At 41.7% G+C, this 26,373-nt stretch overlaps 1 protein-coding gene across 3 annotated transcripts in view; it reads left to right on the forward strand.

Moving 5' to 3' along the window:
• PLD2 (phospholipase D2) overlaps nucleotides 1-26,373 on the forward strand; it is a 716,894-nt gene that overhangs the window by 215,904 nt on the left and 474,617 nt on the right. For all 3 annotated transcript variants that reach the window (XM_044077075.1, XM_044077076.1, XM_044077077.1), the window contains exon 2: nucleotides 26,337-26,373. This exon is cut by the window's right edge and continues 130 nt beyond it. In XM_044077075.1, coding sequence (XP_043933010.1) covers nucleotides 26,368-26,373 — 6 coding nt within the window. In that variant the 5' untranslated portion in view covers nucleotides 26,337-26,367. The remainder of the gene's footprint in view (nucleotides 1-26,336) is intronic.

Here is a 26,373-nt window from a genome sequence, read left to right on the forward strand (position 1 = left end):
TCAGCTTATCCACACCCCCCACCAGAGGCAACAATATCCTAGACCTAGTCATTACCAACATGAGTGACTGTCATTCCACACCTGAAGTCAACTCCTCGTTGGTCCGATCCGACCATAAGCTAATCACCCTTGATATCCACATCCCGCCCCCACCCCCAATTAAGGAAACCACCTTAAAAATTTCTCCAAAGCCAACTTCATGCTTCTTAAGACAGAAGTAGTGAACTTCATGACACCTATGCAGATGGACGATATAGTTACGACTGCTGAATGCTACACAAATGCACTCTATAAGCACTTACATGAGTGCATGGATCGTGCTATCCCAAACAGAACCAAGACGCTATCCTCCAAAAAAAGGAAGCCAATCTGGTGGTCCTCTGCCATAAACAAACTGTACAAAACAAGGAAGAAATTGTTGCAAAAGAGAGTAAAATCTCATGAGTGGAGGAGCTCCCTGGTCAGCCTCAGTAAGAAGCTGAGATCCCTTATAAGATCTTCCAAAGCTAGCTACAAAAACAAAATTGCAACTAATTGTAAGGACAACCACAAAGCATTCTATAGTTATGTCAAGAATCTCAATGGCAACACCCAGATTTGCTCTGAGTTACAGCACAACGGCACAAAATTACAGAACCAACTGATATTGCCAACATCCTGGCAGAAAGGTTCAGTGCTAACTTTACCCTCCCACCCCACCCCCTAAAGGGCCCATATCTATACAGGAAAAATGTAGAATCCCTGTAATCACAACTATGCAGGTAAAAGCTGCACTCTCTAAAGCCAGAAACACAGCATCCATGGGACCGGACAACATTCCAGGCTGCATTTTACACGAACTTCAGAATGAACTAGCTCCCCACCTAAGCACCATGTTCACTCATAGTCTCACATCAGGCTTTGTGCCCACTGAATGGCATATCCCACTCCACGAAGGGGGAGCCACCACTGATCCCGGGAACAATCGCCCTATTAGCCTGATGAGCCTGGTCTGCAAGGCCATGGAACTCATAAACAACCTACAAGCTCTGGATCCCACCCAGTTCGGGTTTGTGAAAAGCAGATCATGCCTCCTGAACCTGATCGACTTCTTTGAGGCAGTCACCAAAGCCGTAGATGAGGGTAAGGTGGTTCACACAGCCTATCTTGATCTCACCAAGGTTTTGGACACCATCCCCCATTCTGGAATTATAGCTAAACTCACTAAACTAAGTATAAATCCCTATGTGACAAGATGGGTTGCCAACTGGCTCACTGACAGAACCCACACTTTAAAAGTTGCACACTCTAAATCTGACCTCAAACCAGTGACAAGTCGAGTACCACAGGGTTCAGTCCTGGGACCTCTCCTGTTTGGTATCTACTTCTCTGAAGTACAGGAAAACACACAAGGCCTCTGGCTAATGAAGTTCGCAGATGACTACAAACTAGGAACCATAGTTGAGTCCCCAAACGATATGGTAATCCTACAGAAGGGCCTTGCTGAGACAGATGTCTGGTGTAAGAGCCATGGCCTCAAGTTCAATGCCAAAAACTGCATCGTCATCCCCTTTGGTAAAAACTCTGTTCCCATGAACTACTACATAGACAGCAGTCTACTTAACACCCGAATGTATGATGAGAGACCTTGGGACCCAGGTGGACAGTAGTCTGTCCTTTGATAGTCACATCGCCACAGTAGTCAGGAAGTCCTATGTGACGCACCTCATCATAAAAGGGTTCTCATCCAGGAAAAAAAGAGGTAATTGTTCCCTTCTACTTGACACTAATTAGACCCATTATAGAGTACAACGCCGCTTTTGGAATGTACCTCACAAGATATCTGCAGCACCTGGAAAGGCCACAGAAGTACCTCACAAAGAGGATTACTGGCCTCAAACAGATGCCCTACACTGACCATCTCAAAAACTCTAGCTTTACTCCGTAGCATATCGCCTACTCTGAGGTGATCTTAGGTTCATAGGTTGGTACTAGGCTGTCAGCCATAGGGCCTATACAAGCCTAGCCATAACAATTCCCTGGCTATTTCTTCCCACACTGTTTACTTCCCTGGACCCCTGTCTAGCAGGGCAACTGACATGATCCCTGGGGTGAATTTCCTTTCTCCCAGACAATCGTCAAGGTTCTTTTTGAAGAGGACCAGAGGCACAATGCTTGACATGTATGGGCAATCTATTCCAGAGTCTGGGGAGTCTCTGGGTCAGGAACCTATCCCTCCAGCATGTTTTGTTTATTGTGATGACAAGGTTTAGATCCCTGGAGCGTGTGGCTCTGAGGGATTGGGATTTCTTTAAGTGTAGCATGTCCAACAGCTCTTGGTTTGACATGGCCTTGTATGTTAAGCAAAGATCGCCTCTGAGTAGACGATATGCGACAGAGTATAGCTGGAGTTTTTTAAGGCGGTCAGCGTAGGGCATCTGCTTTAGGCCTGTGATTCTTGTAGTGAGGTATTTCTGTGGCTTTTCCAGTTGTGGCAGATGTCTTGAGAGGTACATACCAAACAGGGCATTGTATTCTGTAATGGGTCTAATGAGGGATGAGTACAGTGGGACAATGACCTCCTTTTATCTGGATGAAAAGCCCTTAGTGATGAGGTGTGCCACATAGAAGGATTTCCTGACTGTTGTGGCGATGTGGTTATTGAAGGTGAGACCACTGTCCACCTGTGTCCCTAAGTCTCTTATCACACTTTCGGTATTTAGTGTACTGCCACCTATATGGTAATTCCCGGATACATGTTTTTTCCCAAAGGGGATAACTATACATTTCTTGGCATTGAGCTTGAGCCCATGGCTCTGGCACCAAGCATCTGTTTCTATAAGGCCCTTTTGTAGAGTATCCACATCATTTGGGGATTCAATAATGGTTCCCAGTTTGTAGTCATCTGCGAACTTTGTTAGCCAGAGTCCCTTAGTGTTGGCCTGTACTTCAGAGAAGTAGATGCCAAACAAGAGCGGTCCCAGGACTGAACCCTGAGGTACTCCACTTGTCACTTGTCTGGAGCTAGATTTGGAGTCGGCTACTTTTACAGTGTGGATTCTATCAGTTATCCAGTTAGCAACCCATTGGGTGACGTAGGGATTAATGCCCAACTTAGTAAGTTTATCTATGATTCTAGAGTGGGGGATGGTGTCAAAGGCTTTGGCAAGGTCTAGATAGGCTGTGTGGACCACCTTACCCTTGTCCATGTCTCTGGAGACTGATTCGAAGAAGTCAATCAGGTTCAGGAGACAAGATCAGCCCTTCACAAACCCAAACTGGGTGGGGTCCAGTGTTTGAAGGTTGCCAATGTCTTTGTTTATAAGTTCCATGATAATATGCTCCATGGCCTTGTAGATAAGGCTTGTCAGACTGATGGGATGGTAGTTTCTGGGATCCAAGGTGCATCCCTCTTTTGGAGTGGGATAACTGTAGATCTGCGCCTCTCAGTGGGCATGAAACCTGAGGTGAGGCTATGATTAAACATGACACTTAGGTGAGGTGCCAGTTCATATTGTAGTTCATGTAGTACACAGCCTGGGATGTCATATGGTCCCATGGGTGCTGTATTCTTAGCTTTGGAGAGTGCGTTTTTTACCTGTGTGGCCATTATTACCGGAATTTGGCAATCTTTCGGTATTGAGATGGGCCATTTAGGGGGTGAGAGGGGGGTGAAGTTGACACTGAATCGATCTGCCAGGATATTGGCAATATCCTTGGGATCAGTATATTTAATGCCATTCTGTTTTAGCTGAGAGCAGATCTGAGCATTGCCATTTAGATTCTTGACATAGTTATAGAATGCCTTATGGTTGTCTTTGGAATCTTTGGCAATTTTATTTTCGTAACTAGCTTTGGAGGATTTTATGAGGGATCTCAGTTTCTTACTGAGGCTGGAGGATTTTATGAGGGATCTCAGTTTCTTACTGAGGCTGGTAAGGAAGTTTTTTGCATCCTGGGATTTTCCTCTTTTCTGCAACAGTTTCTTCCTTTTGTCATAAAGTTTGTTTATGGCAGGGGACCACCAGATTGGCTTCATTTTTTTGGATGAGAGCATCTTGGTTCTATTTGGGATGGCACGATTTATGCATGAGTGGATGTGCTCGTACAGTGCCTTAGTGTAGGATTCAGCAGTTGAACTTTCAGCTCCCATCTGCATGGGTGTCATGAAGTTTGTCACTTCTGACTTGAGTAGCATGAAGTTGGCTTTGGAGAATTTTTTTATGGAGGTTTCCTTACTGGGGGGTGGGATGTGGATGTCAAGGGTGATTAGCTTATGGTCAGACCTGACTAACGAGGGGGTGACCATAGGTGTGGAGCATCGATTTCCCATGTTGGTAATGACCAGGTCTAGGATATTGGAGCCCCTGGTGGGACTATGGATCAGTTGATGCAGGGCATTGGAATTTATGAATTCAAAGAACCGTTGGGCAAAGGTATTGGTACATGAGTAGTTTTCCCAGTTAATAGCAGGGTAGTTAGAATCACCCAGTATTAGGGTGTTTGGTTCTATCTTAATATTTTCCAGTATGTTTAGAAAGGTGTAGTGAGAATCTTGGGGTATAGTGGAGGATCTGTATCAAGCTACACTTTGGATTGCAGTCTTACCTAGTGTTAGTTGCACCTGGAGAATTTCAGACGCATTGTGTTGGGCAACTAGCCTGGTGGTGTGAATATCCTTGGTGAATATTGACACTCCTCCACCTTTAGTGTTTCGGTCCTGCTTTGGTGGCCGAAAAGTGTGGCAAGAGTTGTAGCCTGGCATTGCAGGTGTGCTGTCTGGAGCCTTGAACCAGGTCTCAGTTACTGCACAGATATCGATGTTCTCCATTTTTAGGAGTGCCTCGAACGAGTGCATTTTGAGGTTTAGACTTCTAGCATTGAGTAGCATTACCTTCAGATTTTGCATGCTTGTACCTGTTACAGTGGTGGTTTTGTCCTTTGAACTTTGCCTAAAAAAGGCACTATAGGGGTGGGAAGAGCCTTAGCCAGTAACCTGATTTCTGCCTAACATATAAAGCTATGTCAAACCCAGAGCTGTTGGACATACTACACCTAATAAATCCCAATCCCTCCAAGATACATGGTCTAAGGACCTAAACCTTGTCACCACAATAAACAGGACATGCTGGAGGGATAGATTCCTGTCCCAGAGACTTCCCATACTCTGGAACAGGCTACCAATCTATGTCAAACAAAGTACTTCATTAGCACTTTTCAAGAAAAATCTTGATGAGTGGATACACCCCGGGGATCACTTCTGTGTCTCTGCTCGACAGTGGCACAGGAAAACTTTCTTGGGTGATGTAAGCCAGGGAACCTTGTTGGCTAGGCTTACATAGGCCCTCGGGCCAATAGCCTAGTACCTACCTATAATTATCCTTTCTATAGGTTTACAGATGATGCTGGCCAGATTTATAGGTGTATAATTACCAGGGTCCTTTGACACTCCATCTTTGTGCAAGAAGATGACTGTTGCTATTCTCTATTCATATGACATGAAGCCTGTTTGGAGGTCAATACTGAATAGCCTCTCTTGGGAGGTCTTAAAAGTCTTGTTTCAGGCTGGCCAGTAGGCAGCCTGGTATGTTATCTGCTCCCATAAGATGTATCGCTCCCTGCTTTGGATGATGCCTTAATTGACTTGTTCTTGGGAGATATTGGGGGTGATATTAATATGAGTATGGGATTTAGGAGTACAGAAGGGGACAGTGAGTTAAAATCTGAGCTAAATTTATCCTTCAGTAATTTGTCTATGTTCTCTGGGTCTGGTTATGTGTAACATTTCTGATTAGCTCTGCGGTGTGCTGGGCATTGTTTCTGAGATTTCTAACATTGTTAAAAAAAAGTGCTGTAGTTATCCTTCACCTGAGTGTCTATTTTACCTCCTACTATCTGGCTTTGGTTGATTTGATTGGACTCTGGTATTTCCTGTTAAGTTTAGCAAGAACATTTTTGACATAGTGAGAGTTGAAGTTATTTTTGCATGCAATGAGTTTTTTTTTTTTTTTGTTATTGTAAAGTCTGTTTATATTTGGGTTGCACCACAGGGGGTTATTTTTAAATTTGGCTTTCTATTTACTTCAAAGGGGGTTATGGATGGATGGATGAATTTACTTCAAAGGGGGGAGGGGGACAGCTATGTCTATGCAGTTATTTTCATGTGCATAGAATTTTGTGGTAAAAGATTCCACATAAGCAGTGGGGTCATTAAGTTGCAAGGAGATTTTGAAGCTAGCCAGGTTTTAGCTTAATCTCTTAGTACTGACATATTGGAAGATACTTCTGTCTTCATTAATTATGTTGAATGTCACTGATTTGTAGTCCAATTGTACCAGACGGGAAGTTACATTTGGTTAGTAGCAAAGTTGTCCTATGATTGTAAGGACCCAGTTCAGAATTTTATCATCCCTTATTAGGGTATGGAGTAGCTGGTCCAGAGAGTTTTTCAGATATACTGGATTATTTAAGAATAAATTAATTCCAATTGAATTATTTAAGAATAAATGAATTCCAATTGTAAGAAAAGGAAAACAAAACTCCATAAATGTTCGTAGCCAACTTAATCACATTTTCCTCACATTACTTACATTTTTAATGCAAGCACTTGAGACATCATACAGTTGGGCTGCTCTTTCCTTTGGCATATAAATAAAAATCACAACTCGGGACAGATTTAACAGTACTGGCCATATTTTGCGGTTTGATCAACACTCCCAATACTTACAACACATCTACTCATGAAGACATCCTGAAATCAGCTGGCTAACAGAGATGATCTTGGGATCTGTTCTTTCAAAAAGAAATTGAATTACCGTAAAAGACAGTAGAGTTCCTTAAGGCCTAATGGGTTAAAGCTGCATAACTCAGTCATGTATACTTCATGAGTCACATGACCAACTGTCCTCCACTTTCTGGATCAATCATGACCTGCCAATCATTTCTGTCATGACAGAAGTCTTATAAGAGCACACAAGACCAGAGTTTTACAGTACAGGTAATGCTCACTGTCCTGGTGATTCATAAAAATGCATTTTAGATTGCAGGTAACTTAGACCACACTACAGTGCTAGCTCCCCATAATTAGCTAGACAGGGATGTGCTGTGCAATTGGGCAGAAAGCTGCAATTGAATGGGAAAGATGATGTGTAAAGGAACCATTATAAGCAAGGCAGGTTGACGTAACCAAGAGTATATGAAGAAGGGCATGGGAGCTGTCTTGCACTTTGTTGTGCAAAACTCAGGAGAACACATGTGATAGCTACAAGAGGTAGTGAAGAGTTGCCACTTAACATGGCACTTCAAAGAAAAAGATATTTTGGACAGGTGAAGGACAAACCAATATGTTCAGAACAAGCTGGACAGTTCATTGGTTTCACAAAAGGAATGGAAAGGACATACAGGAAAGTAAGAAGCAAAGGAATACACAGCAAGAGCATGGCAGGGTAAAGCAGGAAAGTAGAAAGCAAAGGAATACACACCAAGAGTACAGCAGGGTATACAGGAAAGTAGGAAGCAGAGGAGTACACACCAAGCGTACAGCAGGGTATACAGGAAAGTAGGAAGCAGAGGAGTACACACCAGGAGTACAGCAGGGTATACAGGAAGTAGGAAGCAGAGGAGTACACACCAAGAGTACAGCAGGGTATACAGGAAAGTAGGAAGCAGAGGAGTACACACCAAGCATACAGCAGGGTATACAGGAAGTAGGAAGCAAAGGAGTACACACCAAGAGTACAGCAGGGTATACAGGAAAGTAGGAAGCCGAGGAGTACACACCAAGCGTACAGCAGGGTATACAGGAAGTAGGAAGCAAAGGAGTACACACCAAGAGTACAGCAGGGTATACAGGAAAGTAGGAAGCAAAGGAGTACACATGAGCCCAGGAGGGTATGCAGAAAAGTATAAACCAAAGGAATACACAACAAGAGCCTAGGAGGATAAAGTATTGTTATGGGGATGGTTCGTATGGTTTTTGCAGTGACAGGCCCTTATTTCACATATACATAGAGAGAAGGGAAGAGGGGAGGTGTGAAAGGTATGATGGGGGAGGAGGGGAGGTGTGAAAGGTATGATGGGGGAGGAAAGAAGGAAAAGATAAACAGGAGTACAAAAAACTTGGACTAATACAAACAAATGGATAGATGGTATATACTATACTATACTTTAGCCTAGGACTTTGTAAGTGTCAATTATTCAGACTATGTGGCAAAAACCCAAGCTGCTCATGGGTAACTTAATTATCCTAACTTGTGATATTCTAGTTGTGTAACTACTTTATCCTTGATAGTGAAATCTGTCTTTCTACTCAGATTTCTTCATGCTCATTTTATACATTGTATGTAAGGAAAATATTTATCTGTTGTATTGAATGTATGTTGTGCATTATATGTATTGTGTATTTGTGTGGAGCTTTTCTCCCTGGGCCTCCACTGAAAATGGGCTCAGTATGGCCCAGTGGACCATCCTGGTAAGCAAATGCAAATAAATAAATACACAGTGTGGGCAACAAGGAATATGTGGACAGTGGGGTAGATAAATAGTTGGAGACATTGGGAGGTATGGGTGCCAGTTGCCAGCCTAATCAGAAAAATATTAATGGGACACCATAAATAATGGTTGGTTACCTAGACTCTGGTTGAGGCAACCTTCCCTGAATGACACTTAATCAAACAGATGCCATTCAAAACCTGTTCAGTGACACTCCATACTGTCTGATCCAAACACTGACATGTTGACATGCCTCCACAAGGCAGTCCTATACGTCTGAACCAGTAGTAGGTAAAGTTAAAAAAAAATACAGCACTGAGTTGCCAACTGCTCTTAAGTCTAGTCATTAGAAAAGTAGGGCTACTTTTGTATCCAAAGTATGGGGCTGCACACCAGTTCTTTACTCTTGTACATCGTACTGACCCATTCAATAAAATGATTGCAATCAATATCTTTTGTTGTTGTTGTTGTTATTTGTATTTGCTTATGTGGTACTTATTTGCTTATCTCTTCCTTACTTATTTCTTTATTTTATTTTCTACGTTTGTTTGTAGAGGTTGAGCACTGCTCCGCATGTATTTATTTTGTTCATATAGAGGTGTTAGGTTCATGACCAAGTATTTGTTGACTTATTTTCCTACTGGTTTGTCATTGTTTTGATCGCTGATAGTTTAGTACATTGCAGAATATGTTTTTTTTTTGTATTTGTTGGACTAAGTCACATTTGAGAAATATTGTTTTTTTTCTGCAGCATAGGTTACCTGTAAATTGACCATGCACTGCCCATTATAGCTTGTTTGACACACTGCATGCATCATATTGTTTTGTGTGTCCACTGTATACTTGTCACAGGGCCCATACAGATGGACTTCATATTGCCACTTCACCTGCACTGCTATTTACTGTACGTGACAATGTCTGGAGATGATGTGTGGCCCCTGATTGCTATCTATCACCATCACTGTCTTCTCTGGGGATGATGTTCTGCTGGTTGAGATGGCTCCTGCTGCTGCAGGCACGGATGACCCAACAATGCTGTCTGGGCTACCTTCTTGTAATGATTATATTATGAAGTACATTGCAAGCTAGAAATCTCTCAGCAACTGTTCAGGGTCATATTAGAGTGTCCTGGTTGACATTTTTAGGCTGCAAAATGGGACTTTTGGCAGACTGAACTCATAGTATTACTGGTTTTGGCATGGATGGTGATATACTCCTGTTTAGCCATGCTTTGTGGTTCCACATGGGTGTCTGCAGCCGGAGCTCTTGCATGTATCTTGCATCACCTATGCTCCAAAAGGGATGTGCAGAATAAAACATGGGGGTTTAGATATGGATACATCACTATTTATGGCTTTCAGTGTGTGGGTAAACTGCTGTGCCTGCACTTACCTGCTATGTGGCTCTGCAGGATGCCACTATGCAAGAAGCAGTAATACAGATGACCTGATGCCATCTGTGAGAGTCATGGATACAGTCAGCATTCTATGCAGACACATAGGTTACAAGCCTGTCTGCCTGTGGATGGAGTGGTAGCCCTTCTTGTTGATGTAATGCTATACATGGAGAATGGCTGGAGATTTTGTCACATGGGTGCAATCTATAGCTTCCAGCATTTTGTCAGGGTGGGCAATATTGCATAATGGCGGTGGCACTCTTCCCCAGCCATACTGGAGAAACAAATGTGCTCTTTCACATGTGGCAATGATGCATTGTGGAATGCCTTCAGTATTCCACAGGCTGATAACGGAGACATCACGTGTCCTCATTTTGTCCCTGAACATTTTTGGTAGCTAGAATAGTAAGAGTTAATGAAACTTTGGTATCTGCTAGTATAGAAAATCCTCACATTTCACCATTTCCAGTTTGCGGCCAATACAAGTCAGCTTTGTAATGCCTCTGTCCACCCTAAAGCACTTCAGTATCTGCTAATTTGTCAGCTGATGCAGTTTCACTGTTTACCTGTATGGTTTCATTTGGCTCATATGAGTATGCCATATCTGTGGGTAACTGCTGTTTGTGCTAAACAATGTTGCTATAAAACAGCTACTGCTGCACCTAGCATTTTTGTTGCTTCAGTGCTACAACTTTTGGCATGTTTTTTTTCCTTTATATTCAGATGCAAGAAGCTGCTTCTGTGGGCACACCTGACAACTGTGAATCATGGCCTACTTCCTCTGATCCTAATATTCATGTTTTAATACACTCAGTTGAATGTGCTTCTTCATTTGCATGCTTCTTTCTCTACGCCATTTAGCATGTTGCCCTTTAACAGCACATGGTTCTAAGAATCTCTGCCTCACCTCCCAGTCTAGATTTCTGCACAACAGCTTAACGTGTACTTGTAAACTCTGGTTGCTGGCAGTACCATCTCCAGACTCCATACGTGAAAAACACATCATTAATCTCTCATACGTGTTAATAAAAGTAAACGCATCTTATACTGAGTACCATTAGAACTGGTTTTATATGTGTGTATACATGTGTATGTGTATGTGTATATATATATATATATATATATATATATATATATATATATATATATATATATATATATTTATTTATTTATTTATCGTGTGTGTATAGATATATAAATATGTGTGTGCATACTGAAACATCAAATATCAGTAGTAATTCAACATTTCAGTACTTCAGACCCACTAAATCAAACATAACAAAAAAATGTTTCTTGCTGGGGAGGCAATCACCTTAAACTACCCTCACCCCCTGCTAATTAAATAAATATATTAACTCCAAGATCTCACAACAGTGGGGAATAAGGAAAAACTCCATACCCTATTGTTATTGATATCTCAGTAACGGCCAGCAATTCGCCTAGCACCCAAATCCCACATACAGGCACATACGTTCACATGCATCCATGCATTCAAACACATGCACATATTCAGATACTCACACAGATGATATGTTTTCCCTTGATTCTATATGTATCGACTGAGAGTGTTTAATGTAATGAAAAATTGAGTGACCTGACTTTCGACCACACGAACAGCACGCTCTTCCTCGCTCTGTCTTTATATACAGTGGATATAAAAAGTGTACACCCCCTGTTAAAATGCCAGGTTTTTGTGATATAAAAAATGAGACCACAATAAATCATTTCAAAACTTTTACCACCTTTAATGTGACCTATAACCTGTACAATTCAATTGAAAAACAAACAAATCTGTAAGGTGTGTGTACACTTTTTATATCCACTGTGTGTGTGTGTGTATATGTGTATATGTATGTATGTGTGTGTATATATATATATATATATATATATGTATATATATATAGCTTCATAGGTGTGTACTAGGATAATGGCCCTGAAGCCTTTACATAGGATTACCCTGGCATCGTGCCACCTGACCTTAGTTCCTAGTGCCTCTGTTGAGCAGAGTCACTGGATTGATCCCCAGGGTGAATTTTCTATTTCCCATCCACTCATCAAGATTTCTTTTGAAGAGGACCAGTGAGGTGCTCTGTTTGTCATGTATAGGAAGTCTATTCCATAGCATTGGCAGTCTCTGGGTTATGATCCTGTCCCTCCAGCTTGTTCTGTTGATTGTGGTAATGAAGTTTAGGTCTCTGTTGCATATGGTGGAGAGGAATTAGGATTTCTTTAGATGTAGAATTTCTAACAGAGCTAGATCAGACATGGCTTTGTAAGTGAAGCAGAGATCGCCTCTAAGTAGGCGATATAAGACAGAGAATAGATGGAGTTTTTTTGAGTCTGTCCATATAGGACAAGTGTTTAAGGCCTAGGATCCTCTTTGTGAGGTACTTTTGCAGCCTCTCCAGTTGTTGCAGGTGTCTAGTGAGGTACATGCCAAATGGGGCATTGTACTCTATGATTGGCCTAATGAGGGAAGAGTAGAGGGAACACAGTGACCTCTTTCTTCCTGGATGCAAAACCCTTAGTAATGAAGTGTGCTACATAGAAAGACTTTCTGACCACAGTGGCAATGTGGTGGTCAAAAGAGAGGTTGCTGCCAACCTGTATTCCCAGGTCTCTTATAACGCCTTCTGTGTTCAGTGGACCATTGATGTGGTAATTCATGGTTCCCAAAGGGTATGACCACACATTTTTTGGCATTGAACTTAAGGCCATGGTTCTGACACCAGTCGTTGGTCTCCGTGAGGCCTTTCTGTAGGATGTCAGCATCACTTGGGGAGTTAATAATAGCTCCCAACTTGCAATCGTCTGTGAACTTTGTCAGCCAGAGTCCATTCGTTTTGGCCTGGACTTCAGAGAAGTAGATACCAAACAGGAGAGTACCCAGGAACAAACCCTGTGGGACTCCACTCTTGACTGGTCGGCAGTCTGACTCACCTACCTTCATACTGTGTGTTCTGTGAGCCAGTTTGCAACCACCTAGCGATGTACGGGTTGATGCCTAGCTTAGTGAGTTATTCTATGATTCCTGAGTGGGAAATGGTATCAAAGGCCTTGGCCAGATCAAGGTAGGCTGTATGAACCACTTTGCCTTCATCCACAGCTCTGCTGATTGACTCAAAGAAGTCAACCAGATTGAGCAGGCGTGATCTACCCTTCACAAAACCAAACTGTTTGGGATCTAGAGTTTGGAGATTCTCTGTGTCATTGTTTATTAGGTCCATGATGATGCATTGCATAGCTTTGCATATCAGACTTGTCAGGCTAATGGGGTGATAGTTCCCCGGGTCTGTAGTCGCTCCTCCATTGTGGAGAGGGGTGACTGTAGCAGTGTATCATTCAGTAGGGACAAAGCCTGAGGTGAGGCTGTGATTGAACAGGGCACACAGGTGAGGTGCCAGTTCACTCTGTAATTCTTGTAGAACACAGACAGGGATATTGTCAGATCCCATAGAAGCTGTATTCTTGGCCTTGGACAGTGCTGCTTTAACCTGTGCAGCAGTAATACTAGGTGCCTGGCAATCTACTAGTATTGTGATTGGTCCTTTGGTGGGGGAGAGAGGGGCAAAGTTGGCACTGAATCTGTAAGCTAGTATATTGGCATTATCTGTTGGCTCTGTATAGGAGGTACTATTGTGCAGTAGCTCAGAGCAAATCTGGGTATTGCCATGGAGATTCTTTGCATGACTATAGAAGGCCTTGTGGTTGTCTTTAGTATCTGCTGCAATTCTGTTTTCATAGCTTTTCACCAGCTTCATAGTTTTCACCAGGAAAACCTTCTCACACCCATACAGCATGGTTTCTGTCCCAAGCATAGTACAACTACTGCACTCTTATCTTTCATCAGCATAGTCTCCCTTGCTCGTGATAACAATAAACGTGTCTCATGCCTATTCTTTGACCTTTCTAAAGCCTTTGACACTGTCTCTCATCCACTCCTTCTAGATAAACTCACTAACTTACATTTCTCTCCCCCTATTTCCTGGTTTTCCAGCTGTCTCTCTAATCACCAGCAGTCAGTTAAATGGCTCTCTGCACTATCCTCCCCTCTCACTGTACAAATGGGAGTCCCCCAAGGGTCCATACTTGGACCACTACTCTTGAATATTTTCACCAACTTGCTCTACTCCTCTTGTCCCCAGTCATCTCTTGTGCAATATGCTGATGACTCAGCTGTTATAACCATTTCTGACAACCCAACTGACCTCCACTCAACTACCCAGGAATCCTTCCACACCATTGAGACTTGGCTTAGTGATAACAAACTAATACTTGATCCAAAAAAAAAAACTAAGCTCCTACTCTTCCTCCCTAAAAACATCACCACACTCAAAAGTACATTTGCCATCTTATCCTGTAACAACACTGTCATCTCAGCTGAATATAGTACTAAATTGCTAGGTGTTACAATAGATGATCAGCTGAAGTTTGACCTCCATATTAATAACTTGGTAAAAAGAACTCTTCAGAAACTTGGACACCTTTTCCGTAGCAAGAAATACTTAACTAACACTGCCCGAATAACTCTCTCCCAGGCTTTATTACTCCCAACACTCCTGTATAGCTGCCACATATTCACAAACCTAAATTCTACACTTATTTCCAAGCTTGAAACTACCTGTAATAAGATCACCAGATTTGCAGCTAACCAAACCTACAAGTCCCACCACTGCTTAGCACTACAGCAACTAGACTGGCTAGAATTCCCTCAGCTGCTCCAACTATACGAACTACAAATCATCCACTCTATCCTCTATCTACCCTCCTTCTGCCCCAGCCTCTCCACTATCATATCCAAATATTCCCCTACTAGGACGCTACGCAGCTCAAATCAAGAATTATTAGACGTCTACAAACCCAAAACCAAAATCATCTGCCTTCTCTATAACTATAACCCAGCTACATCCTGGAACCAACTCCCCTTAGAAATAAAATCCCTCCAGCATAGCAAAAGTTTCAAATTAGCCATAAGGAAATACCTAAAAACAAAGTGGTCTTGCCACTGTAGCCAACTACCCTGAAACCACCATCCTTTCACCTGTTTCACCGCCTCACTCTTAATGTATCTCTAACACTATTCCCCTGCCTCTTCTACCTCTTCCCTTCCTCTATCTCCAACCACTCTTAACTCTTACAGTCTCAAAACAACCTACCTGTCTACTCTGTCTCCTATACTCTACCTCCCCTACATCTCCTACTAGCCATTCTTACTTTCCTTTCTTGTTTCCAAACTCCTATACAACTAGATCCTACCCACTTTAAATAAGCATCTGCCTAACTATTAACTCATTCTGCTCTAAGCAGCTTAAATAATATTGTAACTAAGTCACATTTACTTCTGCTAATTGTTTAAAATACTGTTTGTAACAACTCGCATACTGTCTGCCAATTGTTAATACTCTGTATAATTGAATTGCCTGAGAAACTTTTTTCTCTCCAGGTCTCTGCTTGTAAGATCCTATAGCTGATTGTTGCTACTATGTTACTAAAATGTAATAAATTGTTTTCTAGTCCTGAGGAGCTTTTTTCCCTGGGTCTCTGCTGAAAATGAGCCAAAAGCTCAGCCAGACTAACCCGCTTAACAAATGTAAAATAAATAAAATAAGTAAATAGCTAGCTTTAGAGGATTTGATGAGGGATCTCAACTTTTTGTTCAGGGTGATAAGGGAGTTTTTCCAGTCTTGGGGCTTCACCTTATTCTGCATCAGTTTCCTCCTCCTGTTGTAGAGTTTATCGGGGGGAGAGGGGACCACCAGATTGGCTTCCTTTTTTTGGAGGAGAGCGTTTTGGTTCTATTAAGTATGGAGAGATCCATGCATTTGTGTGTGTGTTCATACATTGCGTTATTTTATTTGTCAGTCATGCAACTGTTCTCCATTTGCATGGGTGCTGTGAAGTTAGCCACCTCTGTTTTTCGGAGCCAGAAGTTAGCTTTGGAGAAGTTTTTCTTGGTGGTTACCTTTGTTGAGGTGGAAGGGGATGTGGATTTCCAAAGTGATTAGTTTGTGGTCGGATCTAACCAGGGAGGAGTTGACTATTGGTGTAGAGCAATGGTTGCCCATGTTAGTAATGACCAGGTCAAGGATGTTGCTACCTCTAGTGGGAGTAAGAACGAGCTGGTCCAGGGCATTGGAATTAATGAATTCCAGGAAATGTTGGGCAAGTGTATTGGTACATGAGTAGTCTCCCAGTTAATGGAGGGGTAGTTGAAGTCACCCAGTATGAGAGTGTTAGGTTGGACCCTAATATTTTCCAGGGTGCTTAGGAATGTGGAGTGTGAGTCTTGGGACATGGATGGAGACCTATAACAGACTATGACCTGAATCGCTGTCTTACCCAGTGTTAGCTGCACCTGAAGTATCTGTGATGTGTTATGTTGGGCTACCTGTCTGGAGGTGTGCACATCCTTTATGGATATAGAAACACCACCGCCTTTGGAGCTGTAGTCCAAGTTCTGGGGCCAAAAGGTTTGGAAAGAGTTGTAACCTGGTAGTGTAGGGGTGCTTTCTGCTGCCTTGAACCAGGTCTCTGTTACAGCACAAATGTTGATGTTCTGTATTTTAAGGAGTGCTTCGAGCGAGTGCATTTTGAGATTTAGACTTAAGAGTGTTGAGCAGCATGACCCTTGGATTGCATTTGTTTGTAGCTGTTATGATGGTAATTTGGTTTTTGGAACAATGCATAGAAAAGGCACTATAGGGGTGGCAAGAGTCTTGGCCAGTATCTGGAAGTCCAGGAGTGACAGATGCAGGCCATCTCTGGCAAAGCATCATGGTTTGTCAATCATGTCATCCCAGGCAGACAGATGCAGGATCCCTTTAGAATGACACCAGAAACTTAGCCAATTGTTGAAATCAGTCATTTTTTGCTTGTACTGTGGTATCATTCTGGGTGGTTGTAGGAGACTGCTCAGGGCAAGGGTCATATCCGCCTGGGCTACATAATCCAAGAGCTCCTCCATGCCTCTCTTCATGTAGTCCAGGGATGTACATTTCAGGTTATTCACACCCACATATACAATGACAGAGTCATATTTGTACCTGTTGTTGAGGGACCTGAGTGTGTGCTTTATGTGGCGGATCCTGGCACCTGACAGGCAGCTGACTATTTTCTCCTTTTTCAGCCTAGTGAGTGGGACATCAATGTGCCTCATTATCGAGTCACCTATGACTAGTGTGTTGGGCATGCTGTTTTGCCTTAGGGGCTTTGGTTGAGTGGCACACTGTTTAGGAGAGTTATTTGTCTTGTGATTAGTGTTGTATTGTGGTGGTTGAGTGTGTTTCTTCCTTGGAGGTCTCTGCTGTTTGGGTAGATTTTTATTGAGAGCCACCACAAAGGTGGGTGTGTGGTTTGTGGTTTTATGTGAAGAAAGTGCTGGTGTGTGTTCTGGAGGGCTATGAGTTCCATGTGGTGTGGTGCAAGTGTTGACCTTCTCCTCTTGACTGGCTATTCTGGTGTTGGCTGGAGAGTGCATGGCTTCCAATTTGGATATATAAGTGCATCTCTCGCAAGTCTGAGTGTTGGGAGGTAAGAGGAGAGGGTTGTCCGTGTACATGAGGCAGTTGCTACATTGCCTCAGGATGCCCAAATTCACTAGGTTAATAGGAGAAAGCACAGGGAACTGACCTTTAGACTTGCCTGGAGGGGTGGGCATTAATAATAAGTACTGGAGCTGTTTTCTTGTAGAAGGTTTAGTGCTGTTGGCACTTTTGTGTGCTACAATAATTTCTACAAGAAGTATGGTAAAGGGCTAGACTAATAAGCTAGTAAAAGTGCAGGAGAGGAGAGGGGAGAACTAACAGATCTAAAGGAAAAATTGAAGAGCAGACTTTTTGGCACCGCTCAGAAGCTTACAAACGGCCCTGGATACAGAAAATCTGTATTTGGACTAGACTAGTTACAAGAAAGTTGGGAAACAAGTGCAAATGCGGGCTTTTAAACCAGAAAGTTGAAAGAGATGGAAAAACTGCCCAAACAGCCAGTAAACTACAATTTCTGGTCCAGAAACCACTCCTCCTGTGGTAGCTAGACTACCTTGTGCTTACCACTGCCACTGATGAGCTAGAAGGCTTCCCTCCAACACAGAAAGGCTGGGGGGGGGGGCTCAGAAGCTTACAAACAGTCCTGGATACATATGTAAATATGTGTGTCGGTGTGTGTGTGTGTGTGTGTGTGTGTGTGTGTGTATATATATATATATATATATATATATATATATATATATATATATATATATATATATACACACACACATATAGATATATATATGTGTGTGTGTGTGTGTGTGTGTGTATATCATTTTCTGTTCATACAGATGCAGTACGTGGATGCATACTGTGCATCCATTTATTCTGCTAGAGGACTAAAAGGAACTGTTGCAGCCATGTAGTTGACAGGTATAGGAGTCTTGCATTCAGAACAGGTAACTTTTTTTTTTGTATAGCTCTCAGTTGGCCCTGATATTGCACAGTTTCCCTAGTATCACATCATCATGTACCTTTCCCTGATTTTACAGAATGTCCATGCTTTTCCTCATATTTTTGCTTGAATTTTGTGGTAGCTCACACATTCTGCAATGCCAGATATTAGACTTTCATAATTTACACAAACCTTTTGTTCTGTTTCCTTTTGGAACTTCGAGGTATGCACCTCATATTTTTGTTATTATTCACATAAAGTTTGTAGTTTTCTGGTACATTGTTGGGTATCATGGCAGGCACTTAACAATCATACTTACTTTTAGGAAATGTTTGCTATTCCAAAACCTCTTATTCTAGCAACTTTTTTTTAGTATGTAAGAGCAATAGTTAAAATATGTCACTGATCTTGCTTAAGGAATAGCAAGACATTGAGCCTATGTGTGTATATAGATATATATATATATCTACATTTTCATGTATATTCCCTATCAATTTATTTCATACTTTGTAATTTGTCATATTTCAGGAATTCTGTTTTTGGCTATTCATCTCTGCAGATGGGGTGAAAGGCACAAGGTGTTAGAGGGTGTGATTAGTAGTTTTGCCTTACTACTTTGTGCAGTGACAGTTGTAACACTGAAGGGCTTTTTGTGTGGTCTTGCTATGTATGGTTCACATTTACTGCAGCATGGTTGTTCAGCTGAATGATTTAAATCTTTTTCATTTTGTTATTTAAAAATGTAGGAGTGTCATTCACTCTGTTGACTTGGCAGTTCGTCGACAGAGTGAAAGACATTGAAATGCAGTCAAGTGTTCTGTTAACTGAATGTTGAAGGTATCAGAAGCATACCCCCCCAACCTCTTAATGCAAGAAATCTGGACAAAGGCAGAAATAATGGGGGACAAATGTCCAAAAATAGGGACAAATTTTAGATATTGCTTCTACTTCTTCTTTTGGCTGCTCCCGTTAGGGGTCGCCACAGCGGATCAACTGTTTCCATTTCTTCCTGTCCTCTGCATCTTGCTCTGTCACACCAACCACCTGCATGTCCTCTTTCACCACATCCAGAAACCTTATCTTAGGCCTTCCTCTTTTCCTGTTACCTGGTAGCTTCATCCTTAGTATCTTTTTCCCAATATAGTCTGCATCCCTCCCTCAGCACATGTCCAAACCAACGTAATCTTGCCTCTTTGGCTTTGTCTCCAAACCTTCCAACCTGGGCTGACCCTCTAATATAATTATTCCTAATCCTGTCCGTCCTCGTCACACCCAGTGCAAATCTTAACATCTTCAGCTCTGCCACGTCAAGCTGTGACTCCTGCCTTTTTGTCAATGCCACTGTCTCCAACCCATATAACATAGCTGGTCTCACTACCCTCTTATAGACTTTCCCTTTCACTCTTACTGGTACTCGTCTGTCATAAATCACTCCCTGACACTCTTCTCCACCCACTCCATTCTGCCTGTACTCTCTTCTTCACCTCTCTTCCACACTCACCATTACTCTGAACTGTTGATCCCAAGTATTTAAACTCATCCACCTTTACCACCTCTACTCCCTGCCTCCTCACCATTCCTCTGTCCTCCCTCTCCTTCACACACATATATTCTGTCTTAGTCTTGCTGACCTTCATTCCTCTTCTCTCTAGAGCATATCTCCACCTCTCCAGGGTCTCCACCTGTTCCCTACTCTCACTACAGATCACAATGTCATCTGCAAACATCATAACCCACGGGGACTCCTGTCTGATCTCGTCTGTCAACCTGTCCATCACCATTGCAAATAAGAAAGGGCTTGGAGCTGATCCTTGATGTAATCCCACCTCCACCTTAAATGCATCCGTCACTCCCACCACAGACCTCACCGCTGTCACACTACCCTCGTACATATCCTGTACCACTCTTACGTACTTCTCTGACACTCCCAACTTGCTCATACAATACCACAACTCCTCTCTAGGCACCCTGTCATATGCTTTCTCTGAATCCACAAAGACACAATGCAACTCCTTCTGACCTTCTCTGTAGTTCTCCATCAACACTCTCAGAGCAAACATCGCATCTGTAGTGCTCTTTCCTGGCATGAAACCATACTGCTGATCACTAATCATCACCTCCCTTCTTAACCTAGCTTCCACTACTCTTTCCCATAACTTCATGCTGTGACTGATCAATTTAATCCCTCTTTAGTTACTACAGCTCTGCACGTCACCCTTATTCTTAAATATTGGTGCCAAAACAATTTTTCTCCATTCCTCAGGCATCCTCTCACTTTCCAAGATTTAATTAAACAGTCTAGTTAAAACCTCCACTGCCATTTCACCTAAACACCTCCATGCTTCCACAGGTATGTCATCTGGACCAATAGCCTTTCCATTCTTCATCCTCTTCATAGCTATCCTTACTTCCTCCTTGCTAATCCACTGCAATTCATGATTCACTATCCGTGCATCATTCAACCTTCTCTCCTTCTCATTCTCTTCATTCATGAGCCCCTCAAAGTACTCTTTCCATCTGCTCAACACACTCTCCTCGCTTGTGAGTAAGTTTCCCTCATTATCCTTTATCACCCTTACCTGCTGCACATCTTTACTAGCTCGGTCCCTCTGTCTAGCCATTCGGTACAGGTCCTTTTCTCCCTCCTTAGTGTCCAACCTTTCATACAACTCTTCATACGCCTTATCCTTGGCCTTTGCTACCTCTCTCTTTGCCATACACCTCATCTCCTTATACTCCTGTCTACTTTCTTCATCTCTCTGACAATCCCACTTTTTCTTCGCCAGCCTCTTTCTCTCTATTTATTTATTTTACATTTGTTGACCGGGCTAGTCTAATTGGATATATGTCCATTTTCAATAGAGGCCCGAGGAGAAAAGCTCCAAGAAAAGAAACAGTTTATACAAAATGCTGAACGATACCTATACATTCAAAATACAATTAGATCACTATATAATAGTCTACAGTTGATTTTCAGCAGCAGTAAGCAAACAGGGTAACACTATGATGATAGAAAACTATACATTCAAAAACAATTAGATAACTATACACTCATGTACAACTTATTATTTCAGCAGCAGTAAGCAGAAAAGGGTAACATTATGAAGATTATTGTTTCAGTCATTTGGTGCAACATTTATCATAGATAAGTATAAGCATTAGTTAGTATGTTGTGTCGAGGAAATTGACACAGTAATGAAGGGTATGACGAGAGCAAAGTATTTGTAATTTTTAGAAGAGAGAGCCAAAGAAAGGTAGAAGAATTGATGTCAAAAAAGCTAAAGGCAAGGGAAGATAGTATCAGTCAGGCTTGGTATATGGGCAAAGCCATTGGGATTTTAAGAAAATTTTTAATTGGTTCCTGAAAAGGTGGGTGGATGTGGTAGAAGTTAGTTCAGTTGGGAGTTTGTTCCATGTTTTACCAACAGAGTTAAAAAACAGACAGTCCCCTGATTTGTTTTTAGATTCTAAGGTGGCTACTTGCAATCTATTTGTGGAACGTAGGGTTGGAAGGTTTTGATAAGGATTGAGGAAGTTACTGAGTATAGGGGTATTAGTGGGATGGTGTAAGATTTTGTGGATAAAGGTGAGTTGCTGGTAGAGTAGTTGATTTTGTATTTCCAGCCATGCTGGTAGTTTCAGATTTTGACAGTGGTGGGTTCTAAATGGGGTACCTGTGACAAATCTGGCTATGTTGTTGTAAGAAGTTGCCAGTTTATTTAAATTGCTTCTGGTTAGATTTGTATATATGGGGGAGGCATAGAGGAGAGTTAAAATCAGGTGAGTTTGAGCAATAGTAATCTTGGCAGAAGCTGTGAGAAATGGTTTGAGTTTATAGAGGAAACCAAGTTTTCTATTTACAGATTTAATAGTTAGGTTAATGTGTGTGTCAAAGTTGAGGTTATTATCTATAGTTACACCTAGGAGTTTAGTGGTAGTGTCGGGAGTGATGACCGTAACATTATTAGAGGTAAGTAAGAGATTGAGTGGAGGGGTCTTATGTGTATTTGTAAACACTAGTAGTTTTGTTTTTATTGGGTTCAGGAGGAGACACCATTGGTGGAACCATTTTTCCACTAAGGTGAATACAGTTTGTGTCCTGTTTTGGAGTTCAGTTGGAGAGGAAGCATGACAGATTAGAGTTGAATCGTCAGCATATTGGATGCAGGTGGTTTGGGGAAGGGAGGTTTTTAGATCATTATTGAAAATGCTAAAGAGGAGTGGACCCAAAATAGATCCTTGTGGGACTCCAAGAGTGATTGGGAGCTGGGAGGATAAGTTGTTCTCCCAGCACACTGCTTGTTGTCTATTTTCAAGGTATGAATGAAACCATTTAACTGCTTCAGTATCAATTGAAAGAGATTTGAGAATGTTTGATAGTAATTGGTGGTTCACCATATCAAAGGCCTTGGAGAGGTCTATAAAGAGGGCTGAAGAGGTCTATAAAGAGGGTTATTATTTCTATTTTTATTAATGTCTATACTCTCCTGTACTTCCTCATTCCACCACCAGGTCTCCTTGTCGTCCTTCCTTTTTCCAGATGTCATACCAAGCACCTTTCTAGCCATCTCTCTTACTAGCTCTGCTGTAGTTACCCAGCTTATTCGGTAACTCTTCACTGCCTCCCAGTGCCTGTCTTAACTCTTCCCTGAACTCCACCTCACAATTACCCTTTTTCAATTTCCACCATTTCAGCCTTGGTGCTGCCCTCACACTCATCCTCCTCTTCTTGATCACCAGTGTCATCCTACAAACCACCATCCTATGCTGCCTAACTACACTTTCCCTTTCCACCACTTTACAGTCTCCAGTCTCCTTTAGACTGGCCCTTCTACATAAGATATAATCCACCTGTGTGCATCTTCCTCCACTCTTGTATTTCACCCTATGCTCCTCCCTCTTGTTAAAATACGTATTCATCTTCTACAAATTTAGGAATTTGCTAGAATAATAGATTTTGTGATAGTATACATGTTATAAGAGATGTGGAGACTGAAAATCAAAATCTGGCACTATTTAGTGACTTCAGTTCTCGGTGATTTGTCAGACAATCACAATTTTTATCAGGAACAGACCAAAGGTATGAGGCAAAAATCTGGGCATTCTGCAAAAAAAAACGGACTGTTAAGAGCTGTGATCAGCAGTAGGAAGTTCAAATGCATGTCAGTAAGGTAAATGTGTGTTTTGGATATCAGTGCCAAAACATTCAGATACTGGTATTGGGGGTGGGAGTGTTTGTGTGTGTGTGTGTGTGTGTATGCCATTTACAATAATGGGTCAGATTTATTACTGTGTATGCATATTGGTGCATGTGTGTATGTTCAAGTGTCATGTGCTTTAAAAGTGTTACTGCTACAAAAAGGGATTTTTTTCTCGGGTTAGGTGCACGGTTAGTGTTTGAATCGGGGGGCATGGTCCTCTGCCCCTAACTCTAGCCTTACATCTTACCTTAGAAGAACCCTTTCTGAAACACTACCACTATTCAAAGTATGCCCGAATATGTGGTGTGATTATGGTGACTTGAAAGGGAGTTGTTTCTTTTTCAATTAATTTTTAATACACAGTACTTCAGTTATAGTTGATTTAGATTTTGATTTCCATCTTCTAGTAATTGTTTTTTTTGTTTTTTTTTTGGCAGCCAACAGAATTAAACTTAACAAGGCTTTACTATGTCTAGGCAATTCAGACCCTGTGTCCCAGCTCAAAAGTGCCTTTCCCTTATTACTGACATTCGTTCACGTAATATTTCTGACAGAGTACTCCGTAGGGAATATTTTGATTTTTGAAGTGCCAGTATTTGATAGCTCAACATATGCTGATGTAAGTATAGAAATGTATGTATGATTTAAGGAGTCCTACATGTCAACAACTGAAAGAAGCGTGATGGATTCACAAGATGTACAATATAGTAAGCAGCAATAACCAAAACGCAAGCTGCTAAATCCCACAGAGCAAGTTCCAGCTAGTAACAAGAAAACTGCAGTTCGTAAAACCAGGTAGATTTAATGAAGTTAAGCGCTTTCACTCGCAACGCGAGCTTCATCAGAACAACAAATATACAAAGAAACTTCTTTAAATATCCAAATTGGCGCCAAAACGGAGCCGTCATACAGGAAGTACATATGTTAAAAACATAACTGTTTAACATCCATGTCTTACTATTTTGATCAGGTTTTAAAACATAATTGTTAATTCTTATATACAATTTGTAGTTGATTGATCACAATGATATTTTTCTGTTATTCATTATGTAATGCCAGTTAATTCATACTGTGATTCAGAAATCCCTAGCACAGTATGCAAACTGTTTGGAGCAGGATTGCTCGATGCAATTTGAGTTTCTGATGCAGAGACCAGTCTAGCCTACTGAAGTATGAAGGCTCCAGTCTGTAGTGTAACACAAGTCTCACAAGTGAAAGCTGCATACAGATGTGGCCTTTTAGTGGCATTGCTAATGCAAATAATTCATTTTTGCTTTCCCAGACCTTTTCAGCAGGGTCAGAGTAGCACGGTAGGGGGATTCAAACAACGGTGCTCTCTCTGTTTGATGAGATGAGCAGAAAACAAATCTGCACTGCCTTTTGATGATGTACAGGTGTTTGGCAGGATCAGGACTGTTAGCTGTATGAGAAATGTATCCTGTGAAGCTGTATGTGTGGTTGTTTGGATGTGCATGTCTGTCTGTCTGTGTAACTGCACACCATGCATTGTAAGAGGAACACTAGAGCAGTTTGCTGCTGTTGTTGTGTCTTTCAGCTTTTCCCGGTTAGGGGTCGCCACAGCGAAACTCCGGTCCGCTAATGATTGGCAGTAGATTTTTATGTGCCGAGTTGCCAGCCCTGACGCACAACCTTCAACGAAGGTATGCCCATTCACGCATGTCTCCAGACAGAAGACGCTCTAGCTGAGAATCGAACGGGACAACGTCTTACTGTCAGGCGTCAGCGCTACCGCAGCACCACCACAGTTTGCTTGCATAATCCTAAGTAAACAAGTGTGAGGGGCCCACAGGTTGAAAACACCACAGGGCACAAAGTTTAAATAATCCACCACTAGTGAGATCCCTGCCTCATGTTTAAACTAGATGGAAAAGAATATGTTCCTTTTTAATTCTCTGTTAGATTGTAGCTCACATTTTGACACATATATTTTTTCTGGCATTTTGCTTGTGAATTATGAATACCTCTTAAATTATACGTAGGGCATTGCTCTTAATGAGCAGTCAGGATAGTCTTACTGAAAAAAATCTGAATGTGGAAACATTGCTGTCTGATAAGTACCTTAAAAGAGACAGGACTTGTAACTGTTGTATATGAATTCCTGCTTTTGTTGGAGAAGAAAAACACAAGAAAACTGACATATGTCAGACTTTTACCACAAAATGTCCAAAAACAAGACAGGACTGAGATTTCTGTTGTAATGTTTCACTGTCTTATCTGCAGTAACTTGCTGTTGTATATGGGAATATATGCAGAGTAACTGGTTGTTGGTGTATGTAGTGTTACATTAGAGTAAGCCATCAGTTGTCTGATTTTGAAATGAATGATAGCCTAAAAAGTGTTGGGTGCTTTTCACATGACTGCTTGGATGGAAGCTAATCTGTCAAAGTTTCTAAAAAATGCAGCAAGTGGACAAGTAAGAGGAAAATACTAGCCCTATACGTAGGATATGAGCTGAAATTTTTAAAGGGGCAGCAGACTTTAGGATAGAAAGTTACAATTAAACTTTCAGTTCCATTTTTGAATGGCCCTTACATATTCTTGTCTTTGAAATATGCAGAACATGCTAGTTTCACTATATACTGGCTGCCTCCCCCATGCCGATGACAAACTGAATTCTCCTTTAAGTGCCAAACTGCTGAGCAACATAATTTTTAAGTAGATAATTAAATGTACTGCTGTCACTTTCATAGGGAAGTGCTGTGAAATAAGGTCTGGGATTATCTCAAATGGTTATTAATTGAAAGAGTGAGGTAGTGCACAGCCACAAGAGATGCGAAAAAGCTAATGTCACTCTGAGAAAGTTCTGTTTTGTTTTCCTTATCCTTTAGGTGACCTCTATGTCTTGAGAAAGACAAAAAGATGTCA

Source organism: Protopterus annectens, chromosome 7.part0 (genome assembly GCF_019279795.1).
Source record: "Protopterus annectens isolate FY-2018-M chromosome 7.part0, PAN1.0, whole genome shotgun sequence".
NCBI classification, from domain to species: Eukaryota; Metazoa; Chordata; order Ceratodontiformes; family Protopteridae; genus Protopterus; species Protopterus annectens.